Genomic DNA, 17,395 nt, shown 5'->3' with positions numbered 1-17,395 from the left:
GGGGGGCTGGGACACGCCCACAGGGGGAGTCACGTGAGAGGGGACAGCGGGGGGCTCGGACACGCCCACAGGGGGAGTCACGTGAGAGGGGACAGCGGGGGGCTCGGACACGCCCACAGGGGGAGTCATGTGAGAGGGGACAGCGGGGGCTCGGACACGCCCACAGGGGGAGTCACGTGAGAGGGGACAGCGGGGGGCTCGGACACGCCCACAGGGGGAGTCATGTGCCAACATGGTGCCAACAGACGGTCGTGTCTTCTTGATTTAAAAACCATTTTATCAGCAGTTACTTAGCGATGGTGTTTGGCCCCACGACCACAGCGAGAGTTTCTCCTTTAAAAAAAGTACAGAAAATAACTGAAATTAAGAGGCAGTCTTTCGCGCTGGTGACCTCTGCCCAGCCCCTGGTCTTAAAAATGGGGTCTTTAAAAACACAAACGGACTCCCCCGTTCTGTCGGGGGCAGTGGGTCCGGGGGGAGGCCGCGGGATGTAGAGGTCAGGGGTCAGGGGTCAGGGGTCGGGTCAGTGGAAGGAGATCTGGGAGCGGTTGAGGGAGCTGCGGGGGGGGGGGTAGGGACAGGAGGGGTGAGGAGGTTAAAGGTTAAAGGTCAGAGGGTGAAAGAGAGAGAGAGAGAAGGAGAGACCACAGGGTTAGACAGCAGGTTAAGCAGAACTGGGAACACGTGACCCCCCAGGGACATGAGCTCAGCTGTGTGTGTGAGGGGGGACCCCAGGACTGAGACTGGGGACCCCTGAACGAAGTCCTCGATCAGCCCTGGAGATGAGCTCAGCTGTGTGTGTGTGTGAGGGGGGACCCCAGGACTGAGACTGGGGACCCCTGAACGAAGTCCTCAGTCAGCCCTGGAGATGAGCTCAGCTGTGTGTGTGTGTGTGAGGGGGGACCCCAGGACTGAGATTGGGGACCCCTGAAAGAAGTCCTCGATCAGCCCTGGAGATGAGCTCAGCTGTGTGTGTGTGTGAGGGGGGACCCCAGGACTGAGACTGGGGACCCCTGAACGAAGTCCTCGATCAGCCCTGGCGATGAGCTCAGCTGTGTGTGTGTGAGGGGGGACCCCAGGACTGAGATTGGGGACCCCTGGGGGGCGGGTTACCTGGTCCGGCGCGTCCGGGGGGGGCCGCTGGCCGCGCCGTTGAGCTGCGGGGGCCGGGGCCTGTCGACGCGCAGGGCGCTGAGGGCTGGGGGGGCCCGGGGGGGGGCCCCGTGAGAGGGGGAGGAGCCCACGCTCAGAGAGCGGCCCAGCGGGGAGGAGGGGGGCGGGGCTTGATTGAAGGGCCAAGGGAGACCTCTCTGCTCCTCCTTCAGCGCTGGGAGACACAGGGAGACACAGAGAGAGACACTGAGAGACACAGAGAGAGAGACACTGAGAGACACAGGGAGAGAGGCACTGAGAGTCACAGGGAGACCTCTCTGCTCCTCCTTCAGCGCTGGGAGACACAGGGAGACACAGGGAGAGAGGCACTGAGAGACACAGGGAGAGAGGCACTGAGAGACACAGGGAGACCTCTCTGCTCCTCCTTCAGCGCTGGGAGACACAGGGAGACACAGGGAGACACAGAGAGAGAGACACTGAGAGACACAGGGAGACACAGGGAGACACAGAGAGAGAGACACAGGGAGACACAGGGAGAGAGGCACTGAGAGACACAGGGAGACCTCTCTGCTCCTCCTTCAGCGCTGGGAGACACAGGGAGACACAGGGAGAGAGGCACTGAGAGACACAGGGAGAGAGGCACTGAGAGACACAGGGAGACCTCTCTGCTCCTCCTTCAGCGCTGGGAGACACAGGGAGACACAGGGAGAGAGGCACTGAGAGACACAGGGAGAGAGGCACTGAGAGACACAGGGAGACCTCTCTGCTCCTCCTTCAGCGCTGGGAGACACAGGGAGACACAGAGAGAGAGACACTGAGAGACACAGGGAGAGAGGCACTGAGAGTCACAGGGAGACCTCTCTGCTCCTCCTTCAGCGCTGGGAGACACAGGGAGACACAGAGAGAGAGGCACTGAGAGACACAGGGAGAGAGGCACTGAGAGACACAGGGAGACCTCTCTGCTCCTCCTTCAGCGCTGGGAGACACAGGGAGACACAGGGAGAGAGGCACTGAGAGACACAGGGAGAGAGGCACTGAGAGTCACAGGGAGACCTCTCTGCTCCTCCTTCAGCGCTGGGAGACACTGAGAGACACAGGGAGAGAGGCACTGAGAGACACAGGGAGAGAGGCACTGAGAGACACAGGGAGACCTCTCTGCTCCTCCTTCAGCGCTGGGAGACACAGGGAGACACAGGGAGAGAGGCACTGAGAGACACAGGGAGAGAGGCACTGAGAGACACAGGGAGACCTCTCTGCTCCTCCTTCAGCGCTGGGAGACACAGGGAGACACAGAGAGAGAGACACTGAGAGACACAGGGAGAGAGGCACTGAGAGTCACAGGGAGACCTCTCTGCTCCTCCTTCAGCGCTGGGAGACACAGGGAGACACAGGGAGAGAGGCACTGAGAGACACAGGGAGACCTCTCTGCTCCTCCTTCAGCGCTGGGAGACACAGGGAGACACAGAGAGAGAGACACTGAGAGACACAGGGAGACCTCTCTGCTCCTCCTTCAGCGCTGGGAGACACAGGGAGACAGAGAGAGAGACACTGAGAGACACAGGGAGAGAGACGCTGAGAGACACAGGGAGAGAGGCGCTGAGAGACACAGGGAGACCTCTCTGCTCCTCCTTCAGCGCTGAGAGACACAGGGAGACACAGAGGGAGAGACACTGAGAGACACAGGGAGACCTCTCTGCTCCTCCTTCAGCGCTGGGAGACACAGGGAGACACAGAGAGAGAGACACTGAGAGACACAGGGAGACCTCTCTGCTCCTCCTTCAGCGCTGGGAGACACAGGGAGACACAGAGAGAGAGACACTGAGAGACACAGGGAGAGAGACACTGAGAGACACAGGGAGACCTCTCTGCTCCTCCTTCAGCGCTGGGAGACACAGGGAGACACAGAGAGAGAGACACTGAGAGACACAGGGAGAGAGGCACTGAGAGACACAGGGAGACCTCTCTGCTCCTCCTTCAGCGCTGGGAGACACAGGGAGACACAGAGAGAGAGACACTGAGAGACACAGGGAGAGAGGCACTGAGAGACACAGGGAGACCTCTCTGCTCCTCCTTCAGCGCTGGGAGACACAGGGAGACACAGGGAGAGAGGCACTGAGAGACACAGGGAGACCTCTCTGCTCCTCCTTCAGCGCTGGGAGACACAGGGAGACACAGAGAGAGAGACACTGAGAGACACAGGGAGAGAGGCACTGAGAGACACAGGGAGACCTCTCTGCTCCTCCTTCAGCGCTGGGAGACACAGGGAGACACAGAGAGAGAGACACTGAGAGACACAGGGAGAGAGGCACTGAGAGACACAGGGAGACCTCTCTGCTCCTCCTTCAGCGCTGGGAGACACTGAGAGACACAGGGAGAGAGGCACTGAGAGACACAGGGAGAGAGGCACTGAGAGACACAGGGAGACCTCTCTGCTCCTCCTTCAGCGCTGGGAGACACAGGGAGACACAGAGAGAGAGACACTGAGAGACACAGGGAGAGAGGCACTGAGAGACACAGGGAGACCTCTCTGCTCCTCCTTCAGCGCTGGGAGACACAGGGAGACACAGAGAGAGAGACACTGAGAGACACAGGGAGAGAGGCACTGAGAGACACAGGGAGACCTCTCTGCTCCTCCTTCAGCGCTGGGAGACACAGGGAGAGAGGCACTGAGAGACACAGGGAGACCTCTCTGCTCCTCCTTCAGCGCTGGGAGACACAGGGAGACACAGAGAGAGAGACACTGAGAGACACAGGGAGAGAGGCACTGAGAGTCACAGGGAGACCTCTCTGCTCCTCCTTCAGCGCTGGGAGACACAGGGAGACACAGAGAGAGAGACACTGAGAGACACAGGGAGAGAGGCACTGAGAGACACAGGGAGACCTCTCTGCTCCTCCTTCAGCGCTGGGAGACACAGGGAGACACAGAGAGAGAGACACTGAGAGACACAGGGAGAGAGGCACTGAGAGACACAGGGAGACCTCTATGCTCCTCCTTCAGCGCTGAGAGACAGGGAGACACAGGGAGAGAGACGCTGAGAGACACAGGGAGAGAGACACTGAGAGACACAGGGAGAGAGACGCTGAGAGACACAGGGAGACCTCTCTGCTCCTCCTTCAGCGCTGAGAGACACAGGGAGAGAGACACTGAGAGAGACACTGAGAGAGACACTGAGAGAGACAGGGAGAGAGACACTGAGAGAGACACTGAGAGAGACACTGAGAGAGACAGGGAGAGAGACGCTGAGATACAGGGAGACACAGGGAGAGAGATGGAGAGAGACACAGGGAGAGAGACACTGAGAGACACTGAGACACAGGGAGAGAGGCAGAGAGACACTGAGACACAGGGAGAGAGGCAGAGAGACACTGAGAGACACAGGGAGAGAGACACTGAGAGACACAGGGAGACGCGGAGAGTCACAGAGAGATGCAGAGATACACGGAGACATGCATGGAGATGCGGAGAGACGTGGAGACATGCAGGGAGATGCGGAGAGTCACGGAGAGATGCGGAGAGTCACGGAGAGATGCAGGGAGACGCAGAGAGTCACGGAGAGTCACGCAGGGAGACGCAGAGAGTCACGGAGAGTCGTGGAGACACGCAGGGATACACGGATTGTCGCGGAGAGAAGCAGGGATACGCGGGCAGACGCGGGGAGGACGCAGGGAGGACGCGGGTAGGACGCGGGTAGGACGCGGGTAGGACGCAGGTAGGACGCGGGCAGACGCGGGGAGACGCAGGGAGACGCTGAGCAGCTGGATGCTCCAGTATAGTCCCAATCGCTCATTCTTCAGGATCGGTGGTTCCCAAACGATTTGGACCAAGTACCAGCCCCGATCTCCCACACACACACACACACACACGCCCCCTGCCGGTGCTGCCTGTGTCAGGATCAGCCGCAGAGCGGGTGTGTGGGCGGCCCGATGCGGAGCCCTTCCTCCTCCTCCTCCTCCTCCTCAACGGGCGCGTGCGATCTAGCCGAGCTGGCGTCGGGACTCTTGGCCTCTAGTCCCTCCAGCCCTGACGTCACACTTGATTTCGGGGGCGAGGAATTCGAGCGACACGCGGAGAGTCAGAGAGACCCGCAGGGAGGCGCGGAGAGTCACAGAGAGACCCGCGGGGAGGCGCGGAGAGTCACAGAGAGACCCGCGGGGAGACGCAGAGAATCACAGAGAGACCCGCAGGGAGACGCGGGGAGTCACAGAGAGACCCGCAGGGAGGCGCGGAGAGTCACAGAGAGACCCACGGGGAGGCGCGGAGAGTCACAGAGAGACCCGCGGGGAGGCGCGGAGAGTCACAGAGAGACCCGCGGAGAGTCACAGAGAGACCCGCGGGGAGGCGCGGAGAGTCACAGAGAGACCCACGGAGAGTCACAGAGAGACCCGCGGGGAGACGCGGAGAGTCACAGAGAGACCCGCGGGGAGGCGCGGAGAGTCACAGAGAGACCCGCGGGGAGACGCGGGGAGTCACAGAGAGACCCGCGGGGAGGCGCGGAGAGTCACAGAGAGACCCGCGGGGAGGCGCGGAGAGTCACAGAGAGACCCGCGGGGGGACGCGGAGAGTCACAGAGAGACCCGCGGGGGGACGCGGAGAGTCACAGAGAGTCGCGGAGAGAAGCAGGGGGACGCGTGGAGTCGCAGGGAGACGCTGAGCAGCAGAGCGGGTGTGTGTGAGGAATGATGCGGAGCCCTTCCTCCTCCTCCTCCTCCTCAACGGGCGCGCGCGATCTAGCCGAGCTGGCGTCGGGACTCTCGGCCTCTAGTCCCTCCAGCCCTGACGTGAGACTTCTTGTGGCGAGGAATCTGCGTTCCATCGCTTGCTCTGCTGGCGCACGCGGCGCTGAGCCTCTCCGAAAGCCCGAGAGGGAGGGAGGACGGACACTGGCGCCCGGGCGCGGGCCGGATGGGTGTCTCTGACGAAGTGAATCGCATCGTTTTTAATGACTCGGTTTTTCGGGGCCACAATTTCCGGGGTCACCACCTGGGGGCGCCCCGCGTAGCCCAGCTTCACGTCGGCCACTCACCTTCTCTCTCCGTCAGGGAGTACGGCTTGATTTCTCCCTCGGGCTTCCTGGGGGGGAGTTTCCTCACTTGAACTGCTGGGAGACCAGGAGAAAAAAAAATATACAGACTGAGCCATCGTGATCAATCCCATAAACTCTTTCAGTCCTTACAGAGTCCTGTACAGATCTGAGGAGGAGGAGGAGTGTGAGGGTGAAGCTGGAGGTGATCAGACTGAGTGTCTCTCCAGTCCTGTACAGATCTGAGGAGGAGGAGGAGTGTGAGGGTGAAGCTGGAGGTGATCAGACTGAGTGTCTCTCCAGTCCTGTACAGATCTGAGGAGGAGGAGCGTGAGGGTGAAGCTGGAGGTGATCAGACTGAGTGTCTCTCCAGTCCTGTACAGATCTGAGGAGGAGGAGTGTGAGGGTGAAGCTGGAGGTGATCAGACTGTGTGTCTCTCCAGTCCTGTACAGATCTGAGGAGGAGGAGTGTGAGGGTGAAGCTGGAGGTGATCAGACTGAGTGTCTCTCCAGTCCTGTACAGATCTGAGGAGGAGGAGTGTGAGGGTGAGGCTGGAGGTGATCAGACTGTGTGTCTCTCCAGTCCTGTACAGATCTGAGGAGGAGGAGGAGTGTGAGGGTGAGGCTGGAGGTGATCAGACTGAGTGTCGCTCCAGTCCTGTACGGATCTGAGGAGGAGGAGGAGTGTGAGGGTGAAGCTGGAGGTGATCAGACTGAGTGTCTCTCCAGTCCTGTACAGATCTGAGGAGGAGGAGCGTGAGGGTGAAGCTGGAGGTGATCAGACTGAGTGTCTCTCCAGTCCTGTACAGATCTGAGGAGGAGGAGTGTGAGGGTGAAGCTGGAGGTGATCAGACTGTGTGTCTCTCCAGTCCTGTACAGATCTGAGGAGGAGGAGGAGTGTGAGGGTGAGGCTGGAGGTGATCAGACTGAGTGTCTCTCCAGTCCTGTACAGATCTGAGGAGGAGGAGTGTGAGGGTGAGGCTGGAGGTGATCAGACTGTGTGTCTCTCCAGTCCTGTACAGATCTGAGGAGGAGGAGGAGTGTGAGGGTGAGGCTGGAGGTGATCAGACTGAGTGTCTCTCCAGTCCTGTACAGATCTGAGGAGGAGGAGCGTGAGGGTGAAGCTGGAGGTGATCAGACTGAGTGTCTCTCCAGTCCTGTACAGATCTGAGGAGGAGGAGTGTGAGGGTGAAGCTGGAGGTGATCAGACTGTGTGTCTCTCCAGTCCTGTACAGATCTGAGGAGGAGGAGGAGTGTGAGGGTGAGGCTGGAGGTGATCAGACTGAGTGTCGCTCCAGTCCTGTACGGATCTGAGGAGGAGGAGTGTGAGGGTGAGGCTGGAGGTGATCAGACTGAGTGTCTCTCCAGTCCTGTACAGATCTGAGGAGGAGGAGTGTGAGGGTGAAGCTGGAGGTGATCAGACTGAGTGTCTCTCCAGTCCTGTACAGATCTGAGGAGGAGGAGTGTGAGGGTGAAGCTGGAGGTGATCAGACTGAGTGTCTCTCCAGTCCTGTACGGATCTGAGGAGGAGGAGGAGTGTGAGGGTGAAGCTGGAGGTGATCAGACTGAGTGTCTCTCCAGTCCTGTACAGATCTGAGGAGGAGGAGGAGTGTGAGGGTGAGGCTGGAGGTGATCAGACTGAGTGTCTCTCCAGTCCTGTACAGATCTGAGGAGGAGGAGTGTGAGGGTGAGGCTGGAGGTGATCAGACTGAGTGTCTCTCCAGTCCTGTACAGATCTGAGGAGGAGGAGTGTGAGGGTGAAGCTGGAGGTGATCAGACTGAGTGTCTCTCCAGTCCTGTACAGATCTGAGGAGGAGGAGTGTGAGGGTGAGGCTGGAGGTGATCAGACTGAGTGTCTCTCCAGTCCTGTACAGATCTGAGGAGGAGGAGTGTGAGGGTGAAGCTGGAGGTGATCAGACTGAGTGTCTCTCCAGTCCTGTACGGATCTGAGGAGGAGGAGTGTGAGGGTGAAGCTGGGGATGATGTATTTCCTGATAGCATTACCCTGATCAGGATACACAGCAGGGGCTGAAAGATATCGGTCAGGAAAGTCACTGGGTAGGACAACAGGGACTAGGAAGGTGACTACATGAGTGCAATTTGACCACAGAGGCAGATCAAACAGGAACAACTGTACAACCTTTTCACAAGGGGATCTTTGGCTCGAGGTAAAGTCTTATTGGTTTACTCTGGGATAAAGGTAAATGTGAAAAAAAGAAAGAAACAGCAGGCTGAGATCATAGGATCAGTTTAGCTGCAAGCAATCAAACATCTCTACACAGAGAGGGGTGGGGGTGGGGAACAAGCCGCCCAGCCCTGTGGTTGAAGCCGATACCCCGGCTTCTCTCCAGACACAGCTGGGTGAGCTCCTCCAGTCAGGACAGGAGGCTCTTCTGTACACAGAGGGTGGTGGGGGTGGGGAACAAGCCGCCCAGCCCTGTGGTTGAAGCCGATACCCTGGCTTCTCTCCAGACACAGCTGGGTGAGCTCCTCCAGTCAGGACAGGTGGCTCTTCTGTACACAGAGGGGTAGGGGTGGGGAACAAGCTGCCCAGCTGTGTGGTTGAAGCCGATACCCTGGCTCCTCTCCAGACACAGCTGGGTGAGCTCCTCCAGTCAGGACAGGAGGCTCTTCTGTACACAGAGGGTGGTGGGGGTGGGGAACAAGCCGCCCAGCCCTGTGGTTGAAGCCCGATACCCCAGCTTCTCTCCAGACACAGCTGGGTGAGCTCCTCCAGTCAGGACAGGAGGCTCTTCTGTACACAGAGGGGGGTGGGAGGGTGGAACAAGCTGCCCAGTCCGTGTGGTTGAAGCCGATACCCCGGCTTCTCTCCAGACACAGCTGGGTGAGCTCCTCCAGTCAGGACAGGAGGCTCTTCTGTACACAGAGGGTGGTGGGGGTGGGGAACAAGCCGCCCAGCCCTGTGGTTGAAGCCCGATACCCCAGCTTCTCTCCAGACACAGCTGGGTGAGCTCCTCCAGTCAGGACAGGAGGCTCTTCTGTACACAGAGGGTGGCGGGGGTGGGGAACAGGCTGCCCAGCCGGGTTGTGGTAGCCGATCAGACTGAGAGGGTCCCTCACCCAGTGGCCTTAGATCTCAGTGCACCACCTCTACAATTAAAAATATATTTTTGGGGGCACGGTTCTGTCCCTCCCCCCCCTCCCATGCGCGTGGGGTGTGAATACTGGGATGTAGGGCAGGCGGGGGACCACCAGAGGGAGACGGAGAGAGGGGGTGGGGGGGCAGAGACTGGATCGATCCCTTACGAGCAGCCGAGAGAGCCCCGGTCTGGGAACGGAGGCGCTCCTGGGAATATCGGGAGAGATTAGCGTTAGTCTCCTTATCGATTTTTACTTTTTTTCCCCCAAACCACCCTCCTGAGAGCTGAGACCAGCTTTCGAAGGAGCAACCTTCTGTTATCACTTCGGCCACTGTCAGCTCCTCTCTCTCTCTCTCTCTGGCTCACTGCCTCTCTCCTCTCCTGCTGTGTGTGTGTGTGTGTGTGTGTGTGTACACAGTTCTCACAGTGTCCTCTCCTCTCCTCTCTCTCTCGGGGAGTGATAGTGTCTGCTTGTGACAGCATTGATCTCCCGTCTCTCGCTGTGTCTCCTGTCCTGTGGTGTGTGTTTATTTCTGAGGGATTCTCTGTGTCTCCTCTCTCTCTCTCTCACTGTGCCTCCTGTCCTGCTGTGTGTGTTTATGACTGAGGGATTCGCTGTGATTTCCTCTCTCTCACTGCGTCTCCTGTCCTGCTGTGTGTGTTTGTGACTGAGGGATTCGCTGTGATCTCCTCTCTTTCACACTGTGTCTCCTGTCCTTTTCTGTGAGTATAATACTGAGGGATTTGCTGTGATCTCCTCTCTCTCACTGTCTCTCCTGTCCTGTGGTGTGTGTGTGTGTGTGTGTGTGTGTGTGTGTGTGTGTGTGTGTGCGCGTGCGCGCTTCTCAGAGTGTCCTCTCCTCTCTCTCTCTGGGACTGATCGTTTGTGCTTGTGACAGCAGCGATCTCCCGTCTCTCACTGTGTCTCCTGTCCCGTCGTGTGTGTTTATGACTGAGGGATTCGCTGTGATCTCCTCTCTTTCACTGTGTCTCCTGTCCTGTTGTGTGTGTGTGTGTTGATGACTGAGGGGTATTCTCTGTGATCTCCTCTCTCTCACTGTGTCTCCTGTCCTGTTGTGTGTGTGTGTGTTGATGACTGAGGGGTATTCTCTGTGATCTCCTCTCTCTCACTGTGTCTCCTGTCTTGTTGTGTGTGTGTGTGTTGATGACTGAGGGGTATTCTCTGTGATCTCCTCTCTCTCACTGTGTCTCCTGTCCTGTGGGGAGTGTGTGTGTGTGTGTGTCTGTGTATTACTGAGAGATTCAGTGATCTCCTCTCTCTCACTGTGTCTCCTGTCCTGTGGTGTGAGGAGTTAACAGGAAAAGGAAAACCAGGCAGAAGACTTCTGCTTCAGACCATCAGGGAAAGTAAACTTGGCCCAGACCCCGGTCAGGTCGAGGACAGCGATGGCAGGTACCTGATTTCTCACGAAAGAAGCCGTCAAAAACCACGAAGTTATTGACCTGGAGAGAGAGAGAGAGAGAGAGAGACGAACAAGTCAGACAGTCAGAGCAGACAAACGAGGAGACGAGCAGAAGCCAAGACAAAACAGGGACACGAGATTCCCGCCTCGGGGAGCTCTGGAGTTGTGGCAGAACCACTTTCTTCTCGCAAAAGGAAGCTCATCTCAGACGGGGACCGACAGCCATTCGTTGGTGCAGTTCTGTACACAGAGAGGGGTGGGGGTGAGGAACAAGCCGCCCAGCCCATGTGGTTGAAGCCGATACCCTGGCTCCTCTCCAGACACAGCTGGGTGAGCTCCTCCAGTCAGGACAGGAAGGTCTACTGTACACAGAGAGGGGTGGGAGGGTGGAACAAGCTGCCCAGCCCTGTGATTGAAGCCGATACCCTGGCTTCTCTCCAGACACAGCTGGGTGAGCTCCTCCAGTCAGGACAGGAGGCTCTACTGTACACAGAGAGGGGTGGGGGTGGGGAACAAGCTGCCCAGCCCTGTGGTTGAAGGCGATACCCTGGCTTCTCTCCAGACACAGCTGGGTGAGATTCTCAGATCAATTGACTAGTAACTGTCAGAGAGACGACACGGGCTCTCCTAATGAATCCTATGGGGGGGTTGCTGGGTGTGTTGTGCTCAGTACCTGAGGGACGCAGCGCTCCAGTCCGTAGTGCTTCTTCAGGAAGGAGAGGAACTTGGGAGAAGGCCGGTCGTAGGCCATCAGCTGAGGCTCGGCTCTCTCGTGCTGCACGGGGGGGGGAGAACGGAGACCTCTGACGTGACGCTGGCCCTTTGCACAAAGGGTGGTGGGGGCGTGGTGCGAACTGCCCAGCCACGTTGTTGAACGCGCCTCAAGCATGACCCTGATCCTGACCTGCCCACCCCTCTCACCTCAAGCACCTGGCTGCAGGTCTGCCTGCCCTGCCCTGCCCTCTCCTCTCCTCACCCCTTACTCACCTCAGATCTGCCCTGACCTGCCCTCTCCTCACCCCTCGCTCACCTCAGATCTGACCTGACCTGCCCTGCCCTCTCCTCACCCCTCACTCACCTCAGATCTGACCTGACCTGCCCTGACCTGCCCTGCCCTCTCCTCACCCCTCACTCACCTCAGATCTGCCCTGACCTGCCCTCTCCTCACCCCTCACTCACCTCAGATCTGACCTGACCTGCCCTCTCCTCTCCCCCCCCTCACCTCAGATCTGACCTGCCCTGCCCTCTCCTCACCCCTCACTCACCTCAGATCTGACCTGACCTGCCCTCTCCTCACCCCTCACTCACCTCAGATCTGACCTGACCTGCCCTCTCCTCACCCCTCACTCACCTCAGATCTGACCTGACCTGCCCTCTCCTCTCCTCACCCCTCACTCATCTCAGATCTGACCTGCCCTGCCCTCTCCTCACCCCTCACTCACCTCAGATCTGCCCTGCCCTCTCCTCACCCCTCACTCACCTCAGATCTGACCTGCCCTCTCCTCACCCCTCACTCACCTCAGATCTGACCTGACCTGCCCTCTCCTCACCCCTCGCTCACCTCAGATCTGACCTGACCTGCCCTGCCCTCTCCTCACCCCTCACTCACCTCAGATCTGACCTGACCTGCCCTGCCCTCTCCTCACCCCTCACTCACCTCAGACCTGACCTGCCCTCTCCTCACCCCTCACTCACCTCAGATCTGCCCTGCCCTCTCCTCACCCCTCACTCACCTCAGATCTGACCTGCCCTCTCCTCACCCCTCACTCACCTCAGATCTGACCTGACCTGCCCTCTCCTCACCCCTCGCTCACCTCAGATCTGACCTGCCCTCTCCTCACCCCTCGCTCACCTCAGATCTGACCTGACCTGCCCTCTCCTCACCCCTCACTCACCTCAGATCTGACCTGACCTGCCCTCTCCTCTCCTCACCCCTCACTCATCTCAGATCTGACCTGCCCTGCCCTCTCCTCACCCCTCACTCACCTCAGATCTGCCCTGACCTGCCCTCTCCTCACCCCTCGCTCACCTGAGATTTGCCCTGACCTGCCCTCTCCTCACCCCTCACTCACCTCAGATCTGACCTGACCTGCCTTCTCCTCACCCCTCGCTCACCTGAGATCTGCCCTGCCCTCTCCTCACCCCTCACTCACCTCAGATCTGACCTGCCCTGCCCTCTCCTCACCCCTCACTCACCTCAGACCTGCCCTGCCCTCTCCTCACCCCTCACTCACCTCAGACCTGCCCTGCCCTCTCCTCACCCCCCCCTCACTCACCTGAAGCATGTAGTTGAAGACCTGCTGGCCGTAACCATGCCGCTGGAGGCTCTCGCTGATGTAGAAGTCCAGCACACACAGCGGCTCCGTCTCTATGTGCGCCCCCTGCTGGTCCTGGTGTACAAACGCGACACCTGGGGGTCACCGTCGGGCTACACCCCATCCCGAGTCGTGGGGATATTTAGTGGTAATGCGGGCCGGACACTGCCCCAGATTTCGTGACCATCACTTCTTAACCGGATTCCATGTGAAAGAGGTTAGAGAACATGCAGACTCCACACAGACAGATGGTGTCAGAGTCAGGAGCGACAATAACAAAGTTAAACGGGTTCGGCCCACAGAAGCCTCTGACCCGGAACAGGACAGCTGGCCCCCCCGACCCCCCCAGACAGAAGGAAGACGAGGAGAGACTCACCAGGAGGAAGAGCTTCTTGTATCCCACCTTCAGGAAGCCCACGGCCACCCCCCGACCTCTGAGGGGGCAGAGAGGGGGAGAGGGGGAGAGAGGGGTTACAATAGAGGCACAGACTGACTACACATGAAACTACTGTGGCTGTGACCTCTGGTCCAGTCAGTCCAGGGGGTCTGTGACCTCTGGTCCAGTCAGTCCAGGGGGTCTGTGACCTCTGGTCCCGTCAGTCCAGGGGGTCTGTGACCTCTGGTCCAGTCAGTCCAGGGGGTCTGTGTCCCTGGCCCAGTCAGTCCAGGGGGTCTGTGACCTCTGGTCCCGTCAGCCCAGGGGGTCTGTGACCTCTGGTCCCGTCAGCCCAGGAGGTCTGTGACCTCTGGTCCAGTCAGTCCAGGGGGTCTGTGTCCCCGGTCCAGTCAGTCCAGGGGTCAGTGTCCCTGGTCCAGTGAGGGGTGTGGGCATGGGGGCACGCGATGCCCTCAAGGGGGGGCCAGTCTTACCCATTGCTCTCCCCGATCTTGAGCAGGTACAGCCGGTGGTGGTTTGACTGCATCTTGGCGGCGCTGGTGATGGGCGTGGCCAGCTTCTGGGCCTGCGGGGCAGAGCAGTCCTGGACACATCAACACCACACAGGTCTCCCCACCCCCACCACCCTCTGTGTACAGTAGAGCCTCCTGTCCTGACTGGAAAAGCCCACCCAGCTGTGTCTGGAGAGAAGCCAGGGTATCGGCTTCAACCACAGGGCCGGGCAGCCTGTTCCCCACCCCCACCACCCTCTGTGTACAGAAGCGCCTCCTGTCCTGACTGGAAAACCGCCCCCCCCCCCCAGCTCCCCAACCGTTCCGAAGCAGACGGGCGACGGTCTGGGTGATTTTGTAGCGAGCCGGGGGGGGGGCGTGATGGGGGAAGATAAAAAACAAAACAAAACAACCTTTACCTTTGCAGACGCCCTCCCCAGCTCATCGATTACCATGGCAACCTGGCGCTGGGCGTCGGGCCTGGGGAGAGAGGGATGGAGAGGAGAGAGAAGAAGAGAGGAGAGAGGGATGGAGAGGAGAGGGAGAGAGGAGAGAGGGAGAGAGTTTGCCATGAGTCCCTTCTGCCTGAACCCCTCGACCCCATGACCCCCTCCTCTCGAACGAGGCCAGCCCCCCCCCCGATTCACGCCACGTTCAGGACCGAACACGCAAACTCCACACAGACAGCACCCCAGGCCCATGAATCGAACCCGGGCCCCCCGCTGGGTCACCATGCCAACCTGATGGAGACAGCATCTCCCTCTGTACCGCTGGACTGGGACTGGGACTGGGACTGGGACAGGACAGGGAACAGCGACAGACTCCAGTCCCCCGTGCTGGACTGGGACTGGGACAGGACAGGGACCCACGACAGACTCCAGTCCCCCGCGCTGGACTGGGACTGGGACAGGACAGGGAACAGCGACAGACTCCAGTCCCCCGTGCTGGACTGGGACAGGACAGGGACCGGCGACAAACTCCAGTCCCCCGCGCTGGACTGGGACAGGACTGGGACCAATGACAGACTCCAGTCCCCCGCGCTGGACTGGGACTGGGACTGGGACAGGACAGGGAACAGCGACAAACTCCAGTCCCCCACGCTGGACTGGGACCGACGACAAACTCCAGTCCCCCGCGCTGGACTGGGACAGGACAGGGACCGACGACAAACTCCAGTCCCCTGTGCTGGACTGGGACTGGGACAGGACAGGGACCGACGGCAAACTCCAGTCCCCCGTGCTGGACTGGGACATGACTGGGACTGGGACTGACGACAGACTCCAGTCCCCCGCGCTGGACTGGGACAGGGACCGACAACTAACTCCAGTCCCCCGCGCTGGACTGGGACAGGACAGGGACTGACGACAAACTCCAGTCCACCACACTGGCCCCTGCGGGACATGACGGGACAGGGAGCCCCCCCCACCCCCCCGGGAAGGACACTGATTCCTACAAAAACACCGACCCCCCACCCCACCCCACGCCGGCAGGGACACAGTCAGCAGAGCGCCGGGACACAGGACTGTCTTCAGGCGCAGTCCGGCGACGACCCCCCCGCCTCTCCCATCTCTCTCTCTCTCTCTCGCTGCAGCAGCAGCCGAGGTGGCCCGGAATGGATTCTATTATTTTGATTTTAAATGGTTTTTTTCTACTTTTAGTAGCGGTTACCTCCCCCAGGCGTTGCAGGCGGGCGTCAGGTTGTGGTCCAGCACCGAGATGCGGTCGGCGAACAGCGGGTTCAGATCGAAAGGGAACTCCATCTTCCTCCTCCTCCTCTTCCTCCTCCTCCCCGGGGCAGAGGGCGCGGCCCCACTCGCGCCTTCCCGCCGGGAGCAAGCCCAGACAGCCCTTTAATAGCGCTGATAATAATAATAATAATAATAATAATAATTATTATTATTATTAATAATAGGCGAGAGATTTTTTTTTTCCCCTCTCCTGTGTTGGGTGGGTGTTATCGACACGCTGCGAGGTCCCGGACGCGGTGTCGTGCGTCTCCCCTCTCCGTGGTCTCTAGCGCTCCATTGTGTCTGCTCCACACACGCGTGAACGCGGACACTCGGTCCCCCCCCCCCACTCCACTCCGCACACGCGTCTGTCGCCCGGGATCGCATCACCCCGGGAGACGGCCGTATCTCGCCGAAGAGAGGGGCACGTGGATTTCCCTCCTCCGCCTCTATAAACGGCTCAGTCCTTCAGGAACAAGGTAACTCCCGCCCGGAGATTGGTCCAGTCAGTCCAGGTGGTCTGTGACTCTGGTCCAGTCAGTCCAGGTGGTCTGTGTCCCTGTTACAGTCAGTCCAGGTGGTCTGTGTCCCTGGTCCAGTTAGTCCAGGTGGTCTGTGACTCTGGTCCAGTTAGTCCAGGGGTCTGTGACTCTGGTCCAGTTAATACAGGGGTCTGTGTCCCTGATCCAGTCAGTCCAGGGGTCTGTGAGTCAGAGCCCTGGTTCACACGGACGGGGGTTGGGGGCGATTTTAACACGTTCTTATTTTGAATTTGGTGTATATTGACAGGATATATCTCCGTTGACTGAAGTGCAAGGATGCGCCTCTACCCTTCGTTTTACGGTAAGCACCAAGCCGTTTCCGGTCGCGGCGGCGCATCGCCTTGGCAACGACGCAGAGCGGCCTGGCAAACAAGCGCTGGGCGCGGCGGTCTGTCTTGTCTGTCGCCTGCGGGCGAAACACAGATACCGAAACAACAAAAAAAAAATCAAATAAAATCAGTCCCTCTTCCGCTCTAAACATACCACACCGGGAGAAAGTCCAGAAACGCAGCCTGTGGCGTCTGGACGTACGCCTCTCTCGGTGTTATTGAGCGCGGCCACGACACAAACACGCACATAAAACCGCATTTGTTGTCATGCGGAAGATGTCCCCTTTGTACAGCACGTCTCTAATCTCACTTCCAGCTGAAAAAACCACAGCTCTTTATCAGCTCAGTCCTCGCTTCCAGACAAGACAGGGGAGGGGAGTTTAGCGGGTATGAGCGACGACTGGAGCTGAACGGCTTGTCTGGTGACACCAGGGACCGTTTTTTTTCCCCTGTTTACCTCAGCCCAGGTACGACTTAATGAGGGAGGCTTTGAACTCACAGACACACTGATGTCCCCCTGGACCTCCTCGGAGGTCAGAGACCCCCCCAAAATTTGTCGAAGCACCTGATTTACCCCTCCGTAAAAAAAAAATAAATCATGATCCAAACGACCAGTTCAAAAACGAAACAAAACTAAACCTTTTTTAAACAGCAAAAAAAGAAAAATGCTTTTAGACGAATTCATGTAGAAACTACCTTGAGTAAGACTTAAGTGTCAGTAATTAAGAGCCTTGTCACTGCCCTCAAGTGCGCCCAATACAGCTCTTGACTGACTAAAATCGGCCTTAATTAATTACTTATTTAATTGATTGATTCAGATTGATTCAGTTCGTCCAGATTAAAAGCCGCGTATGTAGAAGACGAGCATTAAAAAATAGGGTCAGCAAAAACAGTGTCAGAGTGTGGCAGATCGCAAATAAGCACACGTTTCAAGT

The 17,395-nt window shown here is 58.7% G+C and overlaps 1 protein-coding gene across 1 annotated transcript; it reads right to left on the bottom strand.

Annotated features, from left to right (window-relative positions):
- Positions 1-523: 523 nt before the first annotated feature.
- On the bottom strand, positions 524-15,939 carry atat1 (alpha tubulin acetyltransferase 1). Its single transcript, XM_088907980.1, has 10 exons — positions 15,531-15,939; positions 14,282-14,342; positions 13,845-13,936; positions 13,351-13,408; positions 12,936-13,049; positions 11,333-11,434; positions 10,654-10,699; positions 6,138-6,212; positions 1,114-1,327; positions 524-557 (listed from the first exon to the last, which is right to left on the bottom strand). Exons 1-10 carry the CDS (start codon positions 15,620-15,622, stop codon positions 524-526), a joined length of 888 nt encoding a protein of 295 aa, XP_088764106.1. The 5' UTR covers positions 15,623-15,939.
- Between the last annotated feature and the right edge of the window lie 1,456 nt (positions 15,940-17,395).

This window comes from Atractosteus spatula (assembly GCF_055471065.1).
Source record: "Atractosteus spatula isolate fAtrSpa1 chromosome 10 unlocalized genomic scaffold, fAtrSpa1.hap1 SUPER_10_unloc_1, whole genome shotgun sequence".
NCBI lineage: Eukaryota > Metazoa > Chordata > Actinopteri > Semionotiformes > Lepisosteidae > Atractosteus > Atractosteus spatula.
Note: the sequence above shows the minus strand (reverse complement) of the source record. Positions and strands in the feature narration are given on the sequence as shown.